We start from the raw sequence: 18,275 nt of genomic DNA, 5'->3' as shown, positions 1-18,275 counted from the left end.
TTAGACCTTTAGGCCGGGGCCTGGTGGACACTCTCTTTGTAGCCAGAGGCCTTAGGCAAAAGACTTTCTGTCTCTGGACTCAAGTTTCTTCACTTGAGAAGGGTCCTTGGAAGAGAGGGGAATAATAGAAAGGCAAGGGTACAGGGCGGGCACCCCAGTGCTCCTACCTTTCTGGGTCTTCAGTGGAGAACACCAGGGAAGAGGTGCCTTCCCCAAGGGGGTGAGGGTTTCCCTCCAGGCTCTGGAGAGCCTGGCAAGAAAGAGCTCCTCTTAGCTGCTGTCCACCCCAGTTTAGACTTAGGTTAGGGCCTTATGACTGGTGTGCTTGGGAGCTCCCTCTGGCCTAAGTTCCCACACCTATCTATCCCCAGGTCAGAACGTGCGTCCTCAAACCTTCCAGGGCCCTGTGACATACCAGGAAGGCCAATCCCACACCCCAGGTTCAAAGTGGCAAAGATCACCACTCACGCGTGCGTGCAAATGCACACACACACACACACACAACCAGCACTGTGGGAAAGGGAAAGCCATAACATGGGGAGGCTGTGAAATAGGTGAGCCCCCGGGATCTATATGCAAACTAACCTATGCAAATGCAGCATACACAAAGGATGCCTCTCAAAAGGTCCTGACCTCCTAGTACTCAACCCCAGGAGGCTAAACACCTTTAATCGCCTTCATCCCCCTGCTCCCCCACAACTGCTACCTGCACACTCCTTCAAAATCTTCCTGAACCTCCCATATCCTGACAAGGGTGTGGGAGGCTGCCCAGAGCGGAGTGTGTAGGATTCTAAAGGCAGGCTGGGGGCTAGGAGCTCTTTGGAGAGAGGGTCTTTGGTAGGGTCTGACTCTCCCACCCCATGTTCCTGCAACCCCTGTCTGGAGGCCTCCCAGTGGGCCTGGAATATGTGCAGAGTGCTTGGTGTGCATCTGTGCGTGGGAGACTGAGCACACTTGTGAGCTTGCCCACACATGTCACTGTGGGCAAAGATATATGTGATCGTGTGTGAGTGTGTGTGAGTGTGAGTGTGTGAGTGTGTGAGTGTGTGTGTGTGTGTGTTGAGTGACTGTGTATGTGTGTTTATATGAATGTGTAACCAAGAACCCGAGGCTGATAAGTTCTGGGGCCGGGTATGTATGTGTGCTTGTGAATATCAAGTGCGTAGCTGTGTGTGTGCCTGAACATCAGGGTTTATGCTTTGGCTGGACTGAGGCCCTGACCACCCTGTCCGTATGCAGGCGTGGGTGGGGTGTAGGGGTCTGAACGATGCTCAGGCATCTGTGTGTTTACAAGGGTGTTCGCATGTTCAGGTGTGCACGTGGCTCTGCCCGTGCCTCTGTGTGGAAGGCAGGGCACACGTTGAAAGATGCCCGTGTTTCATAACTGTATGTGCGCTGGCCTCTCTGCGTGTCCATGACTGGGCATGTGCCACTCCTATTTCTGTAACGTGCGTTTGTGTTGCAGCGTGTGTTTGTGATATAGGGTGTGTCTGTGTTGTCTTTTGTGTGTGGCTACAAGTGTGTCTGCGTTTTCCTGCGTCATTATGATTAGGGGTCTGGGTGCATAAAGCTTTTCATGAGTGTTTTTCTGGGTGCGTGTGTGATTATGTGCGTAGTACGTCTTTAGAGGGTGCGTATGCGTTTTTCTTGGTGTGCGAACCATGGCATGTGTGCTCGGGACCTTGGCAATATGTGTTTAAGTGTTTCTATGTGTGCTTCTGTATTCTGAGCGTGTCCTTGCGCCGTCCTGGGGTCTGCGGCCCAACCTGTGTTCGGCTCATGAGACTTATGCTAAGCGGGCCGGCTGTGCGCGCCCGTGTGCCGTCCTGTGTGGGGAACGTGTGCTCAACGCGCGCGAGGTACCTGTGCCCGTCTAGCCAAGAGTGCGCCGCGTGCGCGAGCGGGTTTCCGGGACGCCACAGCGGTGGGGGGCGGCTCTGTGAGGGGCGGGGGTCACCGGGACTGGACGGCGCCGGCCCCGTGCGCGCGGAGGCGGGGGCGGGGGGCGGGGGCCGCGGGGGGGCGGCGGTACGAAAAGGGCGGCGCGCGCGGCGGCGGCGGCAGCTCGGCGGCGGCGGCATTGGAGAGCGCAGCGCGCAGCCCTGTGCAGCCCTGGCTTTTCCCTCGCTGCGCGCCCGCGCCCCCTTCCGCGTCCACAACCAGAAGTCCAGCGCGGCCCCCGGAGCAGGACCTGCACCTACGCCGCTCCCGGGACCGCGACCCCGGCCGCCCCGCGATGACCGCGACCGCAGCCCTCCTGCCCGTCCTCTTGCTCCTGCTGGCCTCCGGCCACAGTACCCATGGTGAGCCCCCCTGGCGGCCTGGCTCGCGCCCCCTCTGGGGATGCCTGCGACGCCCCCGGCCGCCGGGTGCCCTGCGCGCCCCGTCCCATGCGCCCCAACTCCCGGCCGTCCCGCCTAACCCTAAACCCCACGCTGTGCTTGCCTCGCCCTCTCCGCCACTCTTGCCCGCCAAGCCCGGCCCCGGGGGTCCCGGGGAGAGGGGAGCAGGTGAGCTGCGGGACGCCCCCAGGCCCTTCCCGCCCCGCAGAAGTGGCGCTCGCGGGGTGTCGGTGCGCTGAGACAGGAGGTGTGGAGGGAAGAGGTGATGCTGGGAGTCCTCTGGGAAAGGGCTCTGGGCTGCAAGTTTGGGGGTCCTTATGTGCGCGTTGGGGTACAGGTCTGTGGGGGCAGCGAGGGGCGACTTGGCGGTCGTAGGCCCAAATTCGCAGTGAGCAGCCCAGCCCCAGCCCCCCCCTCCCCGTGTGGCGTCGTTCTAGGTGAGGGGCTGCGACACTTCTGTCTGCAGCAGCCATCTGTCTCTGCCGAGGGGGCCCCTCCCGCAGTGCCCCTCCCCCACTGCACCAGTGTTTACGGGGGAGGGGGCTGTCGGGAAAGCTAGGGAGCAGGTGGAAGTAGATGCACACAGTAGGCGCCTGTGAAAGGGTCAGAATATTTAACCAGGGTCGGAATTGCAGTCAGTCCTGCAAAACCATTGCGTGTTCTTTTCCTGTGAAGAGTGGGGGGTAGAGGAAATGGGGGATTTGATGTAGGTACTTGGCCGAACTGGGATGAACCTTCAAAAATGTCCAGATGCCTTACCTGTGAGCCACCAGGTGAACCTGTCTGGGATTTCTCAGAGATGAATATCCCAAAATCTGTTCCCCTTTTTATCTCACTTTATCAAACCCCCAAAGTGGGGGTTTGGCTCAGTGCCCAGGGTCAGAATCAGCCCATCCACTGTCTCCCCCATGCCCAGTTTTAGGACTTGAGGTTTCGTACTTTTGGGGGGGAGGGAAGTGAGATATCTGAGCTGCTCCTGAGGATGAAGCAATGCTGTGTGGTCACTCGATGACCAAGCACGTGGCAGAGAGTTTTTCCTGAGTGGGTTGACGTGAAATGCCTACTGTGTGCCAGGCGGGTAGGGCCGTAGAGGGTTTGCGCTCCCTCGAGGGAAGCTGTGGTCTTTGCCTTGGCCTCTGGGGCCTGGTGGGATGAATGGTGTAACCTTTCTTGTGCCTCAGGAGCTGAATGCTTACCGGCCTGCCACCCCCAAAATGGATTCTGCGAGGATGACAATGTTTGCAGGTAATGGAGGGGGTGCCCAGAGGTCTCTTATAGGGGGCCAAGGCAGAATCCTGGGGCATCATGGCGTTAGGCAGAAAAAAGAGGGTGTCAGGCTTAGCCATTGGGCTGCAATAAAAAGCTTCGTCACTCCTGCAGGAAACTGGTGGGGGGAGTGAGGGGAGAGGACAGGGGCGGGGACAGCCATAGCTCCTGTCTGCTTTCTTAGAGGGGGTGGCATGGAGCACCCCTCAGGATGACATCATTGCAGTCCACTGCGGCAAAACGCAGCGCTCTTGGGCTCTCAGGGGCCCCAGTGTCTGCTCCTCAGACGGCCCTGTGTAAGCTTTTCCAGTCAGGTGACTGGTATAGGCTGCCTGAGACCCACTGGCCTGCCACTGTGCAGACCCCCCAAGGACCCCTGGTTCCACAGAAAGCAGCCTAGCCCCCTTGCCACCTGTACCCTTCCTCAAAGGTCCCCATCTTTATTCCTTCCCCACCCCCTGCAGGTGCCAGCCTGGCTGGCAGGGTCCCCTGTGTGACCAATGCATGACCTTTCCTGGCTGTGTTAACGGACTCTGCGTGGAGCCCTGGCAGTGCATTTGCAACGACGGCTGGGACGGGAACCTCTGCGACATAGGTTGGCACGCGCCCTGCCCTTGCCACCCCCGCCCCGGCCGTCCTCCCCAGCCCCCTCCTCCCAGCCCAGTGGCTGCCTCCCTCCCCCCTCAAGCCTGATTCCAACGCACCTGTGCTCTGTATGCTAATGATCTATGTATACACTGCCCGATGGTGGCAGGAGGCTCCTCACAAGTAGGGGACACCATTTTGCTCCCCTCTGCACCCCCAGCACGCAGCTCCCAGAGAAGGCACTGAGGAGGGGGGTGGAATTAAGAGTCACGGAATAAACACGCACCCCACAAAGTGGAGCAGGTGGGGACTGCAGACCCCGGGTAACCTGCCTGCCCAGGTCGCTGGAGCTCAGGGAGTAGAAAGAACTGGGGTGGGGAAGGGGGGGTCTCAGAACTAAGACCCCAACAGACTCACATTAGGGACTGTCCTAAGGGGGCTGCAGAAAGCAAACAAACAAAGCACAGGGGCGGGTAAGGGAGGGGAGGGGGGGTCCTGGGGCCGAGGGCTGGCAGCGGAAGCCGAGTCCGGACCGGGGGCTGCTGCGGATGAGCTCAGGTGTCCGGGGAACCTGGGAGAGGCCGATAAGTGGGGACAAGGTGGATTGGTGTTATCTGTTGATTCCATTAATTCAGGTAATCTTTGTCCTCCATTACCCTGAGCAATTGAGAGCTGGCTCTCGCTGCGTTTTCAGGCCGCAAACGTTCGTTTGAGCCCGTTCTCACTTGGCAAAACCTGCCTGGAAGCCTGGGCAGAGACTGAAGTCCTCGAAAAAATAAAATAAAATAACCCCCAGCAGCCTCAGCAGTGCCCAGGGGCCGCTGTCCCTTGCTCCCTGGTGTTAGCAGAGACAGATGGGGAAACTGAGGCTCAGAGAAGCCAGAGGGTTTGCGCAGGGAGAATTCTCATCTGAGCTTCACTAGTGCCCTCCCTCAAGGAAAACCTGAGGGCAGCCAGCTTTCAAAACCGCGTCCCCCTCTAACATCTTGCATCCTTAAGCCCCCCCCCCGCCCCCCATGACTGTGACGCAGTTTTATTTATCTGCAGCTGAGTCATGAGCGGGCCTGCGGCTCTGCTGCCCCTCAGTGCGTCACTGTCGCAGTGGCTCTGACTGGGGACCGGGGATCCCAGCTCTGCTGCCCCTCAGTGCGTCACTGTCGCAGTGGCTCTGACTGGGGACCGGGGGTCCCAGCTCTGCTGCCCCTCAGTGCGTCACTGTCGCAGTGGCTCTGACTGGGGAACCGGGGGTCCCAGCTCTGCTGCCCCTCAGTGCGTCACTGTCGCAGTGGCTCTGACTGGGGACCGGGGGTCCCAGCTCTGCTGCCCCTCAGTGCGTCACTGCCGCAGTGGCTCTGACTGGGGACCGGGGGTCCCAGCTCTGCTGCCCCTCAGTGCGTCACTGTCGCAGTGGCTCTGACTGGGGACCGGGGATCCCAGCTCTGCTGCCCCTCAGTGCGTCACTGCCGCAGTGGCTCTGACTGGGGACCGGGGATCCCAGCTCTGCTGCCCCTCAGTGCGTCACTGCCGCAGTGGCTCTGACTGGGGACCGGGGGTCCCAGCTCTGCTGCCCCTCAGTGCGTCACTGCCGCAGTGGCTCTGACTGGGGACCGGGGGTCCCAGCTCTGCTGCCCCTCAGTGCGTCACTGTCGCAGTGGCTCTGGCTGGGAACCGGGGATCCCAGCTCTGCTGCCCCTCAGTGCGTCACTGCCGCAGTGGCTCTGACTGGGGACCGGGGGTCCCAGCTCTGCTGCCCCTCAGTGCGTCACTGTCGCAGTGGCTCTGACTGGGGACCGGGGGTCCCAGCTCTGCTGCCCCTCAGTGCGTCACTGTCACAGTGGCTCTGGCTGGGGACCGGGGGTCCCAGCTCTGCTGCCCCTCAGTGCGTCACTGCCGCAGTGGCTCTGGCTGGGGACCGGGGGTCCCAGCTCTGCTGCCCCTCAGTGCGTCACTGCCGCAGTGGCTCTGACTGGGGACCGGGGGTCCCAGCTCTGCTGCCCCTCAGTGCGTCACTGTCGCAGTGGCTCTGACTGGGGACCGGGGGTCCCAGAGACTCCCCATCTGGGATCGGAGCATTCAGCCCAGAGCCCACCCAGTTTGGTCTCTAAGCCCAGGACCCCCCTGGGGGCTCCCAGACCAAGGCCCCCCTCCCCACTTGGTTGACAGAGGCTCTCGGGAGGCTGGGTGTCAAGGAAATGGCCCCCTGGGCAATTGAGGGCTCTCTCCTTTTTCTTTTTCCCCCCTTTTCTCTGGTCTTTGAGGCTGTCCCTGTGCCCATCGCTGCTGCTTCTCCAGGCATAGCCCCTTCCCCAGCCCCCTGGCAGCCTCCTCCTTGGGCAGAGGCGGGCTTAGCCCCTGCTGATGAGGCTTGGCCCTGCAGGGACAGGAGTAGGGTGGTCAGCAGCCCTTCAGCCTAAGTTTCAGACTCCCAGGTGACAAGAGGGCTTGGGAGCCGAGGGTTGGGAGGCTCCTCTCCCTAAGGATAAAGCCCCTTTCTGTTTCCTGCCCCAGCGGGGCTCCCAGGGAACCCCTCGTGGGCTCGGCTGGCTGCGTCCAAGTCCCTCCTTACTGACTGTTCGCCATCTCCGCTCCAAGAGGGTGCGGGCTCTCTGCAGCAGAGGGAGGGTCTGCTCCGTGTGTGGACCCCTCCCCGCCATCTGCCTTCACTTGCTGTGTCTCTGGTTGGCCCCAGCCTTCTGTTTGGTAGAAAATCAAAGCTGAGAGGCCCCTCGGAGACCAGCCAGGGAGAGCCCCTCTTTTTATAAATGGGGAAAGTGAGGCACAGACTGGGGAGGGGCTGACCTCAGCCGCTGGCTGGGGATGGACCTAGAATGGGACCCTCCTGGCGGGCGGGGGGCTGGGGTCTGCACTGTCGGGGCGCCCCTGACCCGGGCTGGCTGGGGATGGACCTAGAATGGGACCCTCCTGGCGGGCGGGGGGCTGGGGTCTGCACCGTCAGGGCGCCCCTGACCCGGGCTGGCTGGGGATGGACCTAGAATGGGACCCTCCTGGCGGGCGGGGGGCTGGGGTCTGCACCGTCAGGGCGCCCCCGGCCCAGGCTGGCTGGGGATGGACCTAGAATGGGACCCTCCTGGCGGGCGGGGGACTGGGGTCTGCACTGTCAGGGCGCTCCCGGCCCAGGCTGGCTGGGGATGGACCTAGAATGGGACCCTCCTGGCGGGCGGGGGGCTGGGGTCTGCACTGTCAGGGCGCTCCCGGCCCAGGCTGGCTGGGGATGGACCTAGAATGGGACCCTCCTGGCGGGCGGGGGGCTGGGGTCTGCACTGTCAGGGCGCCCCTGACCCGGGCTGGCTGGGGATGGACCTAGAATGGGACCCTCCTGGCGGGCGGGGGGCTGGGGTCTGCACTGTCAGGGCGCCCCCGGCCCAGGCTCCTTTGTTCAGCTTGCCCCCGGCTTGCCAAGCCAGGATAATGAAGTGTGCGAGACGGGAGGTGTCGAAAGGCGATGGGAATGTCTCCGTGCTCATGGAAACGCACGCTGATGGGAGAGGGCTCCATCGTTCTGATCGTGCTGCCTTCCAAGGAGGCAGCTTTCTCATCGTGGACCCCCTTAGTCCAGGACCTGAGAGCAGAGAGCCCACCTGGGGGTGGAGGCAGCGCCCGGCTGAACTAGGCTTCTTGGTTCCCGATAGGGGCCTTCATGTCTCCACCCCCCCTGCCCCTCTGGGGTGGGCGGCAACAGGGCCTCTGGTGTTCCTGACACTTGGGCTACACTGGTCTGCCTGTGGCAACCCCCCTCCCCAAATCATGAGTAGCTTGATGTGCACACCTGTCTGGGAGAGGCAGGTGTCAGGGAGCTCAGCACACCTGGTGGCGGGGGGGGGGGGGGGAGAAGGTGTCTGCCATGGAGGTCACAGTGCTGGACTTACAGGGTGACTTGGTCCCCCAGAAGAGGGGACAGGTGTCCTGGGCCTTTCTTCCCCAATGACCTAACACAAGGAAGCCCTTGCAGCCCCCTGAGCTGCTCAGGGTTTGTTTTTTTGTGGGGGAGGGAGGGTCAGTACACCTCCTTCCTCAGGACCCTACTTGGTGACCCTTGGCAGTGGCCACAGACAGAAAGGGCAGGCCCCTGGGAGTACCTTCCCCTCCACCACCTGGAGGGGTGTCTTCCTGCCTCCACCTGGGGAGCTGGTCGTCCAGCCTCTGTTCCTGGCCGTCCCCACCCCAGCCCCCGACCTCCCCAGAGCAGGGGACGGCAGGGCCTGATTTTCTTCCCCTCTCCCAGACATCCGGGCCTGCACCTCAAGTCCCTGCGCCAACAACGGGACCTGCGTGAACCTCGACAACGGGCAGTACGAGTGCTCCTGCGCCCCCGGGTTCTCGGGGAAGGACTGCGGGCGGAAGGACGGGCCCTGCGTGATCAACGGGTAAATATTCTCTCCGTTGCGTCTGCTCTGATGAGTGCTGCTTGTGATTTTTGCTTCACATCCCTAAAGACCCTTTCCAGCCTAATCCGGTTGGACCTGTCGCCAGACCAAAGACCAAGTGAGTGCCGGTCCGCAGCCCCCTTAAAGAGGGGGGGCTGCCCCCCATTAGGGAGAAGGGTCATTTCCATAATTTTTTCAAACGATCCTGCAGGCGACTTCATATTCCCCTGCTGTCCCCAAGTCCTGGCCAGTGTGAACGGGGAGCAGATTGGGACGGCGCATGGGAGCTTGGAGCTGTGTCATTTTCTAAAGGCAACATAAGAGACCGAGGGTTGGCAGGGTCCCAGGCTGGGTCTCGCGAACCCCACTCACCCTCCCTGGGGAGCGGACTCCTGGCCCTGTGCAGTGGGCACAGCAGACAGGGTGGTCACTGGCCTCTCCTGCGCCAGGCGGCGCCAGGCTTCCTAGCAGAGCAGCCGTTTCTGGCCCCTTCGGGGCGCAGCGGCGTGGATGGGGCAGATGAGGAGGCCGGGAGAGGACTTGGACAGAAGCGGCCATTCACCTAGAACCCAGCCCTGGACGGGGCGGGGCGGGGCGGGGAGGCGCCCTGGGAAGGCGGAATGCCAAATCCGCTGCTCTCGCCCGGGCATCCCAAGGTGGCGTGCCGAACCCTGGAGCTGGCTGGTGCCACAAACAGGCCTTGATGAAGCAGCGAAAGATCAGCCCTCAGGGGAGGGAGGGGCTTCGGGCACCATTTCTGTTTATGAGCGAGAAGGGGACGCACCAAGCGAGGCCTTTACACTATTTTGCTTTCCTCTCGAACGGACTTGAACTAGTCTGTCGAAATTCAGCCCAGGGTCCTTGAAATTCCTCCAGAGCCCAGCTCCTACACACCCCTCGCCCCGAGTGGCGATGCTGGCTTCTTGTGCCCACAGACCCTTTCTTCCCTGGAGTTTTGGCATTTATCAGATGACAAAGGGCCCGCTCGTTTAAAAGCACTTACATTAAATGCTCCGTGTGCTCCCCTCTGAGCACACAGCTTCGGTCGGGCAGGCTGCTCTTGGGTGAATGAGCTGCTATTCACCGGCAGCACGGACGCGCCCGAGCCGGCAAAGACAGGACACGTACTTCTTTCACTCGGAGAGTCCCCAAGGGTTTCTGCACAATGACCTGCAGACTCGCTCTGCTGAAAATAAAAGTAAAAATCATAATAGGGCGGTGATAGCAGAGGGAGACAGTCGGTGGTGCCCCGTGCAGCTGGGCCTCAGCGGCCCAGGGACCAGGATAAAGGAGGGGGCTGCCTCCAGCCCTGCGTGATCACTGACTCTGCCTCTCTCGGCCTCAGTTTACCCCACCAGTCCACTGGCAGGCCTCTGGTTGGAGCAGTGACGTAGAGGTGGGAGAGAAGATGGGCGTCAGGTCAGGCGTGTTCCAGGTTCCATCAAGGCAGTGTGATGGGGCTGAGGTACACACCCCACACAGGCGTGCAGCCAGGAGACCCTCGCGGGCAGGGGTGACAGTGTCTGGCACCTCCCTGGTGCCCGCAGGCTGGCATCACCCACTCACTGAACGTGCTCTGACCGCCTGCCCCCTCACCCCGCCCCCGCGCCCCAGCCCAGCACCACTGTTCTAGCCCTGCCCCCAAGGGACCTTGACCCTGTCCTCTTCTGTGCCACAGTTCCCCCTGCCAGCACGGTGGCACCTGCGTGGATGACGACGGCCAGGCCTCCCATGCCTCCTGCCTGTGCCTCCCCGGTTTCTCGGGCAACTTCTGCGAGATCGTGGCCAACAACTGCACCCCCAACCCGTGCGAGAACCAAGGCATCTGCACCGACATCGGGGGCGACTTCCGCTGCCGCTGCCCCACCGGCTTCGTGGACAAGACCTGCAGCCGCCCGGTGACCAACTGCGCCTCCGACCCGTGCCTGAACGGGGGCACCTGCCTGCAGCACTCCCAGGTGAGGTTCGAGTGCCTGTGCAGGCCCGAGTTCACGGGCCCCCTCTGCGGCAGGAAGCGCGCGGCCAGCTCCCAGCAGGTCACCCGCCTGCCCAGCGGGTACGGGCTGGCCTACCGCCTGACGCCCGGGGTGCACGAGCTGCCCGTCCAGCAGCCCGAGCACCGCATCCTGAAGGTGTCCATGCGGGAGATCAACAAGAACACCCCGCTCCTGTCCGAGGGCCAGGCCATCTGCTTCACCGTCCTGGGCGTGCTGACCAGTCTGGTGGTGCTCGGCACCATGGGCGTCATCTTCCTCAACAAGTGCGAGGCCTGGGTGGCCAACCTGCGCTACAGGCACATGCTGAACAAGAAGAAGCAGCTGCTGCTGCACTACAACAGCGGGGAGGACCTGGCCGTCAACATCATCTTCCCCGACAAGGTCGACATGACCACCTTCAAGGAGGCTGCCGAGGAGGAGGAGGAGGAGGAGGAGGAGATCTAAGCGGTGTCCCCACGTCCCAGCCGCCCCACCCCCAGGCCCCGTCCTCGGGGTCCCGCAGAGCTTACTCTCGCTAGCCTAGCCGCGGCCTGTTCTAAGCTGTCTTTGTGGTGGAATGTGCTAGCTCTCGTGTCAAACCTGGTGAACGCTGCTCCCCTCTTCCTCTCTCTGTGGTGTTAACTGTGTGACCAGCGCAATGCTAAAGCAAACCTTCTCCTCTCTCTTAATGCATGATAAAAATAATAATAAGAATAAGAATTTCACCTTTGAATGAAGTATAAGAGATATGTCCTTCTCAACCCTTAAATTTTTTTTCCCAAAAAAAAATCAAAAAATCAAAAAGACAAAAAAAAAAGAAGGTAACAAGTGCCAGGACTCGGTGCCGACGTCCCTCTCCGAGGGGTCTCGGTCACAGGGTCCTTGTTAGTGACCTTAACTGATCACTGTGAAAAGGGCTAACACTCTCTTCGTCTGTTAATTCTCACACGCCACATCCGACCCGCACTCACTTCCGCGTCCAGCGTCACAGTTCCGAGATCTTTGTGATTGGTGTGAAACTTCGCAGAGTGCAGCGGCCGTGTGTCAGGCAGAGAGAGCCCCGGGTTGGCTGCTGGAGGGGCTAGGACCTCCTCGTCCCAGCCCTGCCACTAACTCGCTGTGCCATCCTTGGCGAGTCCCTTTCCCCGCCCTGGGCCCGCCTTTTCGCCCTTCTCCACGGAGGGGCTTGAATACAAACTGACCATCAAGGTCCTCTCCTGTCTAAAACTGAATTAGCAACGATGAGGGGGCTAAACCCAAACTGTCCCTAAGTGCAGTCTCCAGCGTGGGGAGCCTCCTGGCTCCCGTCCTACTTGGGGACAATTGGCCTCTCTGATTGGGCTGGAGTTGCCCCTCAGGCAGCCCCACCCACCCAAAGCCCCCCCAACACTCTGCCTACCTCCCACCCTATACATTAACGATGCCCCTTGAAATTTAAATGCACCTTGAACCGCAAGTGCCCCTGGCGAAATCTGAGCAGCAACACAGCCCTCACCAAGGTTTTCACAGGGTTTTAGTGGAAATTGTCGCTTGTGGGGCACGTTTTCTCGTGCTGTGGTTGGAAGTCTGACCAGGCCTGGTCGACACAACCACGGGCCTCGTTTGTGTTGCTGAGTTAATAATCCTCAGATCCTGAAAGACCTAGCCAGTTTCTGAATCAGGAATTTGACTTTTTTAAGAAGAGCATCTCTATTTTTGGCTAACACAGAAGGAAACAGGACACAGATCTGTTTAGCTGCCCAGCTCCTTAAGGGGTCGGGGTAGGTAAACGGCCCTTGGGTACCAGATAGGACTATTTTGCTTCTTAAACTATTTGGATAGGAATTGATACTTTTGACGTTTATTGAGTATTGCCTGCCAGTTGTTTACCTTGCTTCAAGTGACACCATCATCATCATCATCTCGGTCGTTCACATCACCTCACACACCTGCGTCACCGTCGTCACACAGCCATGACCCTGTCACCCTCGGCCTCTGGACTCCCAGGGCCCGGGATATTCTCATTCAGAGTCTTGTCATCTCCCCCAAACCCCCATGTCCTACCCAAGCCATGTCACCATCATTCCCAGTTCTTTATCATCCTAGCCCCAAGATCCAACCCTTGGCACCTCGTCCCTGACAGGTGACACATTATCCCAAAGTCCCATCTCCCCCTTGCCAAGCCCCTCCCGTCTTCAACCCAAATCCCACCCCCCAGTTTAAACCTGCCCTTCCCCCTCTTCCCTCCCCACAGTTCTCCCTCAATCCCCAAAACCATGTCACCATTACTGCCACCAAGATCACCACTGCCAAGCCCCCTCCCACCCCAAGCTCCTGTTGCCGCCCTCCTACCCCTCCCCTTCCTCACCCCCACCTCCTTGGACTCCCGACCCCGTCTCTGATAACCCCTGCCCCAGGCCCTCCTACCCCCCCCAAGTCATTCAAGTCACCATCTCATCTCATTTTAAGTGTAATAAAAAGCTTAAAAAAGCAAAAAAAAAATGAACTGTTGGCATGTGCCAGGCGGGTGTCCAGCACCCGCCTGGCCTCTCTCACGTGAGACCTTGGTTGAGTCCGCTAACGGTTCTGATCCTCAATTTCCCCAAAGCTGAAATTCTGAGATTGGACAAAATGATCAAATTCTCTGCTCCACCTTTTTGAGCTTCGTGCTGCAGAGAACAGCCTTGTGCCCCTGGTGACAAGGAAAAGACACCCCGCTAGTTATCCTTGACCCCAATCCTCATTGGTTCACCCATCCATCCATCCACCATTTATCTGATCAGGAAGCATTTCCAAGTACCTGCTAAGTGCCAGGCAGTGTGCCGGGAGCTACGGGTCCCGCAGGATGAGAGGCAGCCTGGGAGGGGAGTGGACACCCGGTGTCCCCAGGGAGCCCAGCACGGTGCAGGTAGAATGCCGTGGGAGCAGCGGAGCGTCCTTCGCGGACGGCTCCCTTACCGCCTGACCATCTCACTCCCCACGTGACCAGTTCTCTCTTTCCCAGCACCGCTGCGGCCGCCCCGCCCAAATCCCACAGCGCCCACGTGCGCACATCCCGCCAGGTCAGAACAGGGTCAGCGCCTCACCGCGGTCCTCACGGCACGCAGATACGGTGCCTTCTATCTCTGGGGTAACCAGATTCTGCTGAGAGTGTCGGGACTTTTGGCTGCCCACCCACACCCCGCGTGTGTTTGGGTTAGTGTGTAGTTTACGTTCAAAGGGGAAGTTCAAAAAATAGCTGTCAGTGACATGATCACCAATTCGGCCCCAAAAAACGGAGAGAGAGGAGTAGGCGCGATTATCTTCTTGTAACCCAAAAATTTCAAAAATGTCAACGGGCTCTTTTTTAGCTTTCCCTGTTTACTTACCCAGACGTGCAAAAATTGTTATTAAAAAATAAAAACCCAAGGGCTTGTTCATGTGTCTCTGATGTGTCATGTGTGCCGGGGTTACGCTTCCCCCTTCCCACGGGCAAGAGGGGTCAGGGGCCCACCCTCTGGCCTGATCCAGCCCTTCCCCTGCGCCAAGGGAGCCCCAGGCCGAGGGCGAGCCCACCCACCCCTTCCAGACCACACTCCGTGCTTGCAGCCCGGGAATTTCCTGCCCCACTCAAGGGGCCTGCACAGACCTCTCCTCTGAGTCTGTTCTCAGAATGGTGGCCGTCTGTGGGTGGTGTGGGGGGAGCAGGGCATGAGGATGGGGGGAGGGGGCAGGGGGCGAGCCAAGCCCCTCTCCACACAGCCCAGGGCCAGCTCTCTCCAGGACCCAGGTTCTGTCCAGAACTCCAGGGCTGGCAGGAAAGAGTCTAAGATTCCGCACTGGCCCCTGGCCTGCCAGGACTTGGTGGAGGTGGAATGGTCCAGGTGTTTGAAACTTACTTAGGGGACACGTCGCCTTTAAACAGTGGCACGTGGGTCTACAGGTCCCCTTTATTCTCCTGACTCGGGCGCTGTACACGTTGGGAAGGACCCGCCTCTCTCCTGTTCTGTCAGCTCAGTACAGACTCCCTCTCTGGGTCCCCTGGAATGGCTGACATTGCCCCTGTGTCCACCCTGGAGGGGTCATCCAGAGCCCCCTACCTCCCACCAGGGCCAAGGAGCCTCTGTCCAGGCCCTCACACACACACCCCGCCCCGCCCAGAGGGTGGACCTCAGGGTGGGAGGTCTTTTCTCCACTTCCTGCCTCTGCATGTCTCTTCTCTGCCGGGTCACTGCCAGCACCCACCGAGATGACCAGCCAGGCCTGGGTGTCCCTGAGACTCCTCCCTCGTTGGTCCACACACCCCGTTCTTCTCTGGTCTCCCGCCTGGACCACCCCTGCTCAGCCAGGGTGGGGGGGTCTTATCGGGGCAGGGACACACGAGAGACAAGCGGAGGATGCCACCTCCAACATGGATGCTGTTTCAACAACAATCAGAAAAGGTGACAATGATGAGGAGATAAACACAGAAACTTCCCTGAAAAGAAATGGGCTCTCCAGGGGGACAGAATGGCCTGAATTTCTCCCCATGGACGTAGGGTTAGACTGTCCTCACGGGAGAGGACCCCAGTGAGGGCCAGCTGCCTGCTACCTGACCCGGGGCTCCAGGACACGCGACCCTTTGACGGGATGGGGTGCACAGAGAAAAGAAAGGTGAAGGTCTTTTGGTTCTTTCTTCAAAGATAGGAAGGTAATGAACCCCAACAAAATTAACACAGGAGAGTCACCGTCCTCACTCCCGAAGAAACCAATATCCTCAATGACATAACAAATAGAAGACAGTCAAATATCTATTTTTTAGAATCCTGACCCAGTAGAGCATTTTTTGGGAAAGCAAGTATAATTTTATATTAAATGTATCTACAGAGAGTGGCCCTAGGAAGACCCAAGAGAAAGGGAACAGTGACGGGTGACTGGCGTCACTGTAGCCAACCGTGGGGTCAAGTAGGTGACCTGGGCGAAGACACTCAGATGAAAGGTCCAGCAGGCGCGTGGGTCCTGCTTTAAGACCACGGACAGTGGAGTGGTGGTCAGTGGGGGTGAGGGGACAGTCTCGACTGGGAGCTCAGCTGCTATAGCATGGGGGGTGGGGAGGGCTCAGAGCACTGCGGTTCTGACCACCAGGGCCCCGCACCGGGAGGGCCTCACGGTCTGGGCTGGGTGGGGGGCGAGGGGACAGTCTCGACCTGGGAGCTCAGCTGCTATAGCATGGGGGGTGGGGAGGGCGCAGAGCACGGCAGTTCTGACCACCAGGGCCCCTGCACCGGGAGGGCCTCACGGTCTGGGCTGGGTGGGGGGCGAGGGGAGGGGGCATGCAGGAGCGGGCACTGTTGTTGTCAGGGCTCCTCGCCCAGTGCCCAGAGCTCAAGGAGCCTGCCAGGAACATACCCAGCGAGCTAGCTCCAAGTGGAGGAAGAGATGGAGCTGCATCTATAGGGGGTCCATAGAAGTTTCCCGAAAGAGAGTGAGGAGGGAGGAGCCAGCTGGACAAGGAGGAAAGGGGTGGGGGGGGTTCCTGGGGCCCGGCCCAGGCTTCCAGTCCAGAGCAACTTCAGACAGGACAGCCGGGCACCTGGTCAGGGGACGGCTGCGAAGCCAACTGCAGACAAAGGTGTGCTTGTGACGTAGACCTGTGGCATTTTTTTTTCTCCATTGGTGACGATTCTGCTGCCTAGGAAGAAAGCATTCGCCTGTCCTGCATACCACCCCTCCCGAAACTGGCCTAGTTCAGGGAGGGAAGACCCAGCCCCCCGTCCCAGCCCGGGGCAGGGTTTCCTCCGGTGGCTGGGTAGTGCTGAGGGCTCTGCCCGGCTCAGAAGCAGGTCCGGCTCGTGGCGCGTCGCACTGTGGCCAGTGACGGTGCGCGCGGAAGGGTGGATCACTGGTCAACTCCCAAATAGGTCAAAAGATAATGAGATATATGCTACCAACTCAATAGAAGCCAGAGAGAATTTAAGGTGAGGTACTTCACTCAAGGGGTCTGGCTTTAGAGTCAGAGAGGCCTGCTTCATATGAGGCTCTGGCCATTGAGCCCCCTGCTATTTTCAGGTCTACTTCCTCACTGCAAAGGGGCGGCATCTCATTGAGTCACCAGAACAAGATACCATAGACCTGCCGGCTTAAGCCACAAGCATTCAGTTCTCATAGTTCTGGGGCTGGGAAGCTCAAGACCAGGTGCCAGTGGGTGGGTTCTGAGGACGCTGCCTGGCTCGCCAATGACTGCCTTCTTGCTGAGTTCTCACATGGTGGGGAAAGGGAGGGAGACAGAGAGAGAGAGAGCCTGTGAGCTTTCTAGTCGCCTCTTTTTAAAAAATGAAATTATTGATTGATTTGAGAGAGAGAGAGGAAGACAGAGAGAGAGAGAGAGAGAGAGAGAGAGAGAGAGAGAGACCGATCTGATCCTGGATGTGTCCTGGCTGGGAATCAAACTGGCAGCCTCTGTGCTTCGCGATGGTGCTTTCACCAACTGGGCTCTGCAGCCAAGGCTCTGGTTGCTTCTCATAAGGGCACTGATCTCATCACGAGGGCTCTCATAACCTAGTTACCTCCCCAAGGGCCCGACGACTCCAAATACCACCTGAACTTCAACATAGGCTTCTTCTTCGCTGTGGACACGACCGAGTCCCCAGCGCGCGGGGAGAGCACAACGGCTGTTCTGGGGCTCCCGGCCCAATGATAAAGCGAGAAATTTAAAAATGAGGTAGGACCCCTAGAAAAGAGATCAAATGATGATTAGAGGTGATATGATTGTCTTGCCACAAAAAGTCAGGAGAGGCCTGCAGGTATCACGAGAAGTCGGCACGCATCCGCCCCGCATATAAAAGCCCACGTGCCAACAGCAACCTGCAAAAAAAGGCAATGATCTGAGTGATGAAGACCCAATGTTATAAAACTGCTAATTATCCCTCCCTCCAAATGACTGCATACATTTTAGTGCTCTGTGTTGACATTAGATCACTGGACAGTATGATCCTAAAGTTTTATCTGAAAAAAGAAGGCAGTGGTAAGAAGAAGAAGAAGAAGAAATAACAGTGAAGGGGCACATTGCACCATATAAACAGAAAACCACACAAATAAAAACAGCGTGTCTGGCAGAGGGCGCTTAGTCTCGGTGTTCTAAATGGGGTCTGTGCAAGTGCACACAGGGGGGGCAGCTTCTGACACCATCGGAGCCCCGGCCTCTCCTGCGTACGAACAAACGTGGAAACTGGGGCCAGAGGAACGACTAGCCTGAGTGCTTAACCGAGGACAGTTTGGCCCCTCAGGAGACGTTTGGGAATGGCTGGAGACATTTTTCATCATCAAAACTGGATGATGCGCCTGGCCCGAATGGGCAGAGACAAGTGATGTTGCCCAGCAGCCCACAAAGCACAGGACAGCCCCCGCCACAAAGAATGATTTGGCCCCAAATGTCAATAGCGCCCAGGTTGAGAACACCCCGGCTGAGACAGCAGGACAGGAATGGGACAGTTAAGCACAATCGGACATGGCTATGTCAGACACCATGCTGAGTGCTTTACCTGCCCGCCAGGCTTTAGCGAGATACAATTGACCTACAACACTGTACAAGTTTAAGGTGTACAATGTGATGATTTGATACCTGCGTAGACTGCAAAATAATGGCCCCAGTAAGGTCAGTTGACACATTCTTCATCTTACAAATTACCTTTGTTGTTGTTGTTGTTGCTGCTGTTGTTGTGAGAAGCTTTAAGACCTAGTCTCTTAGCCAATTTCAAGTACACAATATGGTATTAACTATCGTT

General features: G+C 59.0%; 1 protein-coding gene across 1 annotated transcript; it reads left to right on the top strand.

The window, feature by feature from the left end:
* The first annotated feature begins 2,068 nt into the window (after positions 1-2,068).
* DLK1 (delta like non-canonical Notch ligand 1) lies at positions 2,069-11,815 on the top strand. The gene is made up of 5 exons (XM_066341793.1): positions 2,069-2,303; positions 3,524-3,587; positions 4,073-4,203; positions 8,437-8,578; positions 10,257-11,815. The coding sequence occupies exons 1-5, from the start codon at positions 2,237-2,239 to the stop codon at positions 11,017-11,019; spliced, it is 1,167 nt and encodes a 388-aa protein (XP_066197890.1). The 5' UTR covers positions 2,069-2,236; the 3' UTR covers positions 11,020-11,815.
* Positions 11,816-18,275: the final 6,460 nt, after the last annotated feature.

The sequence above is a fragment of the Saccopteryx leptura genome, chromosome 6 (genome assembly GCF_036850995.1).
Source record: "Saccopteryx leptura isolate mSacLep1 chromosome 6, mSacLep1_pri_phased_curated, whole genome shotgun sequence".
Lineage (NCBI taxonomy): Eukaryota > Metazoa > Chordata > Mammalia > Chiroptera > Emballonuridae > Saccopteryx > Saccopteryx leptura.
Note: the sequence above shows the minus strand (reverse complement) of the source record. Positions and strands in the feature narration are given on the sequence as shown.